Raw genomic sequence first — 7,920 nt, forward strand, 5'->3', positions numbered from 1 at the left:
TTTAAAGATTGTATTTTGCTAGAATTCTGGTATTTTGAAAAAGTTGGAAAATTATTTGAGCAGTTGGTATTTATATACTTTATATACTATCGTATTTAATTATTTAAAAATTATTAAGCCACTACCGACTAACCTGAATGTCTCTGTGAGTGCAGGGAGCGAGGACCCTAGATTGCCCGATTGAGTATAGAGCTAGTCGGGGGTTGAGTCCAGGGATGCGGTGGGTCCCCCTTCCCTTTCTTTCTATTTATTGTTGTTGTGATCTTGTAGCGGTTGTACCTGCAAATTTGAGGAATTATATTTGTTATATTTATTTATTTGAACCTGTAGTCGGTGTAAAAAAATTATAAATTGTGATTTGTAGGTCTGATTTTGTTTAAAACAGGGTGTCAGCTTCCAGTTAAAGGGTGCCACATTTATCTCGGTAGAAGGGGTGGGTGTGACAATTAACTAGTTCAGGGTATCTTGGTTCTGTCTCTTCTGGCTCATTATCTTCTTGTATGGGTTGTAAGTTTGCTAAACATTCGGCTCTTCCTTTTTACATCTAGTGACTCCTTTTTCCAACTCCACTTTTGATCTAGTACATTCGATGTTTGGGGTCCCGCTCCTTCCCTCTTCGCTCATTTGGATTCTCTTATTACATAAGCTTCGTTGATGACTTTTTCTAGATATACACGGCTCTACCTAATGCGATCTCGTTACGAAGTCTACACCATTTATTCTCAATTCACACAAATGGTTCAAACTCAATTCGATAAAGCGAATCAAGGTTCTTCATTCGATGGAGCTCAGAGTATCTCTCTACATCTTTCCGTGCCTTACTTTCCTCTCATGGCACCCCTTTCTCGGCGATCCTCGTCCTACACATCACGCTCGGAATGGTGTTCTTGGCGTAGCATCGCCATATACTTGAGACTACTCGTGCCCTTCTTTTTGCCTCCCTTTGTTCCTCAACAATTTTTGAGTGAAGCTATTCTTACATCCATCTATCTTATTAATAGAACACCTTCCTCCACTCTTTTCTCGGTGTTACTCCTTATGAGCGGTTGTTCTCTTGTTCCCCATCTTATGGTCATCTTCGCACCTTTGGTTGTGTTTGCTTTGTGCTCACTGCCTTCCAGCTGGGCGAACTAAGCTCTCTCAGCGTTACGTGATGTGCATTTTTCTTGGATACGATCTCACGAACACAAGGGTTATCAGTTTGCTATGATCCTACCTCTCGTCGTCTTACGTATTTCTCGTCATGTTACCTTTCTTGAAGATACCACTTTCTTTTACCTCTCCTCCTCGGATCTTTCCTTTCTTAGGACTTCTCTTCTTTTCCTACTCCCAAACCTTTAGTTATTCTACCCGACTTCTACGACATTCCTGCCGCCTCCACAACTTCACCCACCATGTCTTCTCGCATTTCTCCTCCTTCTTCTACCCAACTCCCAGCAAATGTTGATACTTCAGGTGATTCTCCCGTTTCCTCCTCCGGTCCCACCTCCCACGAAGATGCTCCACCCTATCCCTCGTCGTTACCCGGACCGTGTTCGTGCGTCCTCCATCTCGGTATGCTCTTTCTCTTCTACTTACTCTCCACATTTTTCGGACTTTTCTTCTTCTTGCATTCACACTTATCATGAGCCACAGATCATATCGTGAGGCGCCCTGACATCCCCATTGGCGGCTGAGGCTATGACGGGAGGAACTTGGGGCTCTGAGCGTATGCATACACAGGATCTCGTTCCTCTTCCTTCCGATGTTACTCCCCATCGGTTATCGGTGGATCTATAGGATTAAGACCCGCGTAGATGGCACTATTGAGCGCTATAAGGCTCGTCTTGTTGCTCGTGGCTTTACTCAAAGAGTATGGCATTGATTATGAGGGAGACCTTTGCTCACGTAGCCAAGTTGACTACTTGTTCGTCTTCTTCTTCTTGTTCTTTGCGAGCACGTCGATTGCCGCTCTATCAGTTAGATGTGACCAATGCTTTCTTACATGGAGATCTTTTCGAGGAGGTTTATATGACTCCTCCTCCGGGTTTTCTCTCATCCTCCTCGACGTATGTGTCATCTTAGGTCGAGCTATTTATGGACTCAAAGCGAGCTCTGCGCGCTGGTTTTGGCGTTTTCATGATGTGATTCTTGCTCTTGGTTTCTCAGAGAGCTCTCATGATTACGCTCTCTTCACTCGTCAGACTCCTCGTGGTCTCACTATTCTTCTTTTATATGTTGTCGATATGGTTATTTACGGTGATGATCTGGGACTATTATTTCTCTGAAAAGCAGCTGATTTACACAGAGTTTCGGATGAAAGATCTTGGTCCCCTCGTTACTTTTCTAGGTCTTGAGATTGCTTATTCTCGTCGCGGTTATTTGTTATCTCGTGAAATATATTTCGACATTTTTCGACGAGTGACATCACGATATTCGCACTGCCTTCCACTCCCATTGAATTACATCACCGTCTCTCCTCTTCGATGGTGAGCTTTTAAGCGATCCCACTCGTTATCGGGCTCTTGTTGGTGCTCTCGTCTACTTGACCATCACTCGACCCGATATTGCTTATGCGATTCGTGTTCTCGATCGGTTTGTAAGTGCTCCTCGCTCTACTCATTATCTTTGCGCACTGCGGGTTCTTACGTTACCTCAGTGGCACTCTTACTAGATCTTTATTTTTCTCGGCCACATCATCGTTTGAGCTGCGTGCCTACTGTGATGCTGATTGGGCAGGTGATTCTACTGATCGCAAATCTACCACCGGTTTCTGCATTTTCCTTGGAGATTCCCTTATCTCTTGGAAAAGCAAGAAACAATCCACAGTTGCTCTTTCTACTGCCGAGGCCGAGTATGGTGCTATGTCCTCCACTGCCAAGGAGATTATTTGGTTGCGTCATATTTTAGTGGATTTTGGTGTCTCTTTATATACTCCCACTCCTATCTACTGTGACAATCAGAGTGCCATCAAAATTGCTGCCAATCATGTATTTCATGAACGCACCAAACATCTTGAGGTTGCTCTACATTTTGTTCGTCATCATTACCATGCTGGTACTATTCTTCTTCCGTATGTTGCCTCCGCCCTATCGACTTGTCGATCTTTTTCACTAAAGCACATCTGTTTCTCGATTCGAGTTCTCGGTTGACAAACTCTCCGTTTATGATCCACCGTGAGTTTGAGGGAGGGTGTTAGAGGACTAGTATATACTTATACTATACTTGTTAGAGGACTACTATATACTTATACTATACTTTTGTATCTTACTTGTTTATACATACTAACTACTTCTGTATTTTTACACATTGTATCTATTTATTGGCCTCTTGCCTTAATGAAAGTATGCCCATTCTTATCAACATCTAACAGTTTATAGGTCCAAAAGGTAATAAGGTGGTGGAGGTATTTGATGAGTTTGTTGATGAAGAAGAAGGACGGCCAGCTCTTTTCAAACCATTCATCTTCTTGGATTATCTTAATTTTTCTTTGGAGAATGTTTTGCGAGTCGAGACAATGCTTGATTCCTTTGAATGCATTAATTCAGACTGATCCTTAATTCATGACAATGTTTTTATAAATTGTTGTTCATTACTTCATTAATTTGTTCACTATAAGAAAATTACTATTTAAAAAACAATATAATCCGTTGCTAATACTGTTTATAAAGCGAATTAAAAATAAAATTTATCTCATGATAAAAATCCTTGTTTCATTATTAAAAATAATGACTCATTAAAACACGATCACATACTAAAACCAATGAACCATCATTCCCCATTCTCGCATAGCCACCTTCTCTAACACCATCCTCCTCATCCTCATCCTCTTCTCCTCCTGCATTGGCGAGCCCACCGGCACAAAGAAAACGTGTCTCCACTTCTTCTCCCACAACACCATCCATCATTTGTTTTCTCCAGTCACCATCATTTGATGCAGGGAGCAAAGCAAACAAAGGCCAAGTGTTAAGCACTTGAAACATCGAAAGAATTTTTCGGAGGAACATTCATCTTTGATGAACTATCATTGTGAAATCTGTAATAAGCTGTGATGTCCAAAAGATGCATATGACCCATAGTTGAAAAGCCAAGGGAGTCTAGTTTCCAATGCAACAAATATTACATTAATTAGAGGTTCTAGAAAGTAATGGTCGCTAGGCTGAAGACATGTCAAAAAAATGGCCGATCCACGGAGATCTCATCTCTTTCCTTTCTTTTTTTTCTTTTTCCTTGTAACACTCTTTTTAATTTTAATTATCTCCTAAGTATATATTAGCTTAATACTTTTGTTAATTTTTTAGTTTTTCTTATATTTGGAGGGTGTTCCAAGGGTTTTTAATACTTGATGAATGTCAAAAAGGAGGCGTATTGTTTGTTTGGAGAGCGGGATGTTGTGCCCCTTTCCTTGTTATTTTCTCTCAAGGTTTTTGCGAGGCTAGTGAGGAGAGAACCCCTCAACTACGTATCCCTTTGGTAGATCCCAGGAGGGTGGTGAGTTGTTAGATCCCTGTGTCCGTTCATGAATATCGATCGGTGATGGATCTTTTCCTTTTGTAGCATTTCCCGCACTAGGTTTGTGAATCTTTTACCTTTTGTAACATTTGGCTGCTCATCATCATCACCCAACAACAAACATAGAAGAACTCTTGAAACACGGCCAGTCATTGATGATTCTCTCACCGGCTGACCCGGACCCAACATTAAAAGTCGATCAAAAAGAGATCGGGGTGTCCATATTCTCCTCCGACAACGCATGATGATCCGGCAAAGGCGGTGAACATGAACTTAGTTTTCTCGAGGGGAAGCACTAATGGAAGCACCACGGTGATGCTTGGGAGAAACGCATTTTGATCGGAGATGAGAGGAGTTGCGTCGTCATCGCAGCCCTGAAAAAGTTTAAGTTTGCTCTTGGGTATGCTAAGCTCACCACCCATTCACGCAACCTCACTCGGGGTGGAAGCTCTAGTGTTGTTGTTGTTTTTTTGGGAAGAGGACGGTGCAGACCCACTAGAGACCAGGGGACGTGCCTGAGCCTTGGGTGGAACAAGTGGGGACGGGGCAGCTCACGTGAGTCTTTGAAACCACCCGTGCACAACCACTATTCACAACTCTCAGAAATGTGCCCTCAGCCAAGAATCGAACTCTCACCACTCAGTGAGAGCTCTATCGGCGACCCATGTTCCAATAGACCCGAAGATCGTTGGCTCTAGTGTTGTTGTTGTTGTTGTTGTTGTTGTTGAGTATCATGTTCGTGTTTCTCATCCCTGAGATTTATTATTTTATTAATTAAAATTTAAGTTTATTTATTCATTGTATCTATTATTAATGAAAACTTTATTAGATTATTGTTTATATATATATATATATATTTCTTTTTGGGATCAAAATGTAAGATTTTATATATATATATATATATATATTCTTATATTTTTAATTTTTTAAATAAAGTGAATAAACTACAAATTTATAAAAAAAAAAAAAGGAGAAGTACAATAAAATACAACGGAACAGAAACAACGAAAAAAAGAACTACTTTTGATTTTTCATAAGGGTCAACCAGCTATATATATATACAATTGTGGAGTATTACATTAAATTAATTTTAAATATATATATACCCAAAATATACACACAAAAAAAATTGTCAATTAAATATAATGGCACAGATAAAATAAGAGAAGTGTTCTGCATAAAATAATAAAATTTTCCACGTAAAATTGCCAGTGCCACCACCTGCGATTTTTTTTTAATGAAATTTAAGTTAAATTTGACTAAAATCTTTTTCCTAAAATTCAGAAGAAGCCCCCATTATATATATATATATATATATAAGTTTCTTTTAAAAAAAAATGATGAACTATATGAATATATGAAAACAACTACTCCCACAAAGAAGCAATCAAACACTGTGAAAAATAAAATAAAATAGACTAAATTGGTTGATATAATAAAAACAGACTATATGGGTGATTGATTGATATAATAAATTCTTTGATAATTAATTATAGAAGAAATTAACCTTACCAACATGTGATGATCATTAATAAGCAAGTTAGAAGTCAATAAATTGGTTATAAAAAAAAGTATATCTATATATTACGTTATTGACTTCACCATGTTGCCCAATATAATAAATAATAATAATAATAATAATAATAATAATAAATAAAAATAAATGCTAAAGGGAGATCTTATGTTCGTGTGACACATAAAGTCAATGTAGGATCCACATGAAAAAAAAAGTTCCAAGATCGAAGATTAATGAAAAGAAAAGGAATTATAATATAATAACATTACCCATTACAATTCTAATACACAAGCTTTAACCCCCTTAAGCTAAGTTACATTATAAATAAGACCCTATAAAGACTAGAGAGAACCAAAACAGTGATCACAAGAAGGAAGAAGAAGAAGAATTAATGGCCACATCTCTAGCTCCATCTCCATCTCCATCTCCATCTCCATCTCCATCTCCAACTACATCCATTACTCACCTTCATATAAAAAAACCATCAAGTTTAGACACCAAACAATGGAGTATCAGTACACTTGAATGCCAAAAAGTCCAAAACGCTCTTGAGACTCATGGCTTCTTTCGAGTCAAATATCATGATGATCAAGAACATGATCAAGATGAATGTTCTGATCTCATGCATGAGACTTTCTCATCCATGCACCAACTGTTCAACCTCCCTTCAGAGACCAAGCTCAAGAACTCATCTCTCACTCCTTACTACACCTACGTCCACACCACTGTCTACGAAACCCTCGCAGTCGTCAACTCCTCTTCCTCCTCCGGCCAACTCCTCTCCTTCACTCAACTCATGTGGCCTCATGGCAATCAAAAGTTCTAGTATATACAATCTTTTTCTTTGTTTCTAATTTCTTTCTTGATTCAAATGCATGCATGCATGTTATAACTATGGTTTAATTAATTAACGTGGCAGTGAAACAATGAGGAGAATGAGTGGCAAGTTGATAGAGTTAAGCAAGATTATACTCTGCATGCTGTGCAAGAGTTATGGTGTTCTTGGGAGGACTGAGTTAGATCATAATGCTGCTGATGATGAGGCAACCATGGATGCTCTTTTCAGGATGATGAAGTATTCAGCTCCACTAAACAATAACAACAGTGATGACTATGAAGATGAGGAACCGGTCCTCACTCTCACCCCTCACACTGACAAGAATTTTGTGACAGTTTTATGCCAAAATGAGGTTGACGGACTTATGTTCAAGTCTAGGGATGGAGAGTGGGTGACAGTCAATTCTTCTCCTGGTTCCTTCATTGTTCTTGCTGGTGATGCCCTCAGAGTAAGTGTTATATAATATTATTATGAAACATATATATGTATATATATGCACTTAATTTATTATTTAAAAATATGTATATATATGTGTGTGTAGGTGTGGAGTAATGGGAGGATACATGCACCATTGCACAAAGTGATGATGAAGGGAATGAAGGATAGATTGAGTTTTGGGATGTTTATATGTCCAAAAGGTGATAAGGTGGTGGATGTGTTTGATGAGTTTGTTGATGAAGAAGAAGAACGGCCAGCTCTTTTCAAACCATTCATCTTCTTGGATTATCTTCATTATGCTTTGGAGAATGCTTTCAGAGCTGATACATTGCTTGATTCCTTTGCATGCATTAATTCAGTCTGATCCTTAATCTATGATAATGTTTTATAAATTGCTGTTCATTACTTCTGCATTTGTGTGTTCATGTTCAACTTGGTTGTTGTTGTTTTGGTTTCAAGAATTTTTTATAAATAATGACATTAATAATGTCTTTGGATTCAGATCCAACTCCATTTGCTCTTTTGAAAAATAAAATTCTTTAATGATTTCCATTTTCTCAAGTTACATTTCAGAAATAATGGCAAGTGTGTATATATATATATATTTGAATAAAATATGGTTTATCCAATATATATA

At 38.4% G+C, this 7,920-nt stretch overlaps 1 protein-coding gene across 1 annotated transcript; it reads left to right on the forward strand.

Annotated features, from left to right (window-relative positions):
• The first annotated feature begins 6,398 nt into the window (after positions 1-6,398).
• Positions 6,399-7,647, forward strand: LOC120256271 (probable 2-oxoglutarate-dependent dioxygenase AOP1). Its single transcript, XM_039263986.1, has 3 exons — positions 6,399-6,832; positions 6,927-7,293; positions 7,387-7,647. The coding sequence occupies exons 1-3, from the start codon at positions 6,399-6,401 to the stop codon at positions 7,645-7,647; spliced, it is 1,062 nt and encodes a 353-aa protein (XP_039119920.1).
• Positions 7,648-7,920: the final 273 nt, after the last annotated feature.

Source organism: Dioscorea cayenensis, unplaced genomic scaffold (assembly GCF_009730915.1).
Source record: "Dioscorea cayenensis subsp. rotundata cultivar TDr96_F1 unplaced genomic scaffold, TDr96_F1_v2_PseudoChromosome.rev07_lg8_w22 25.fasta BLBR01001368.1, whole genome shotgun sequence".
Lineage (NCBI taxonomy): Eukaryota > Viridiplantae > Streptophyta > Magnoliopsida > Dioscoreales > Dioscoreaceae > Dioscorea > Dioscorea cayenensis.

Bases quoted from the DNA above. Each gene is read 5' to 3' on its own strand.
- LOC120256271 (XM_039263986.1), top strand. From the start codon at position 6,399: ATGGCCACATCTCTAGCTCCATCTCCATCTCCATCTCCATCTCCATCT. The intron at 6,833-6,926 runs GTATATACAATC...TTAACGTGGCAG, and splicing joins CATGGCAATCAAAAGTTCTA to TGAAACAATGAGGAGAATGA. The intron at 7,294-7,386 runs GTAAGTGTTATA...ATGTGTGTGTAG, and splicing joins TTGCTGGTGATGCCCTCAGA to GTGTGGAGTAATGGGAGGAT.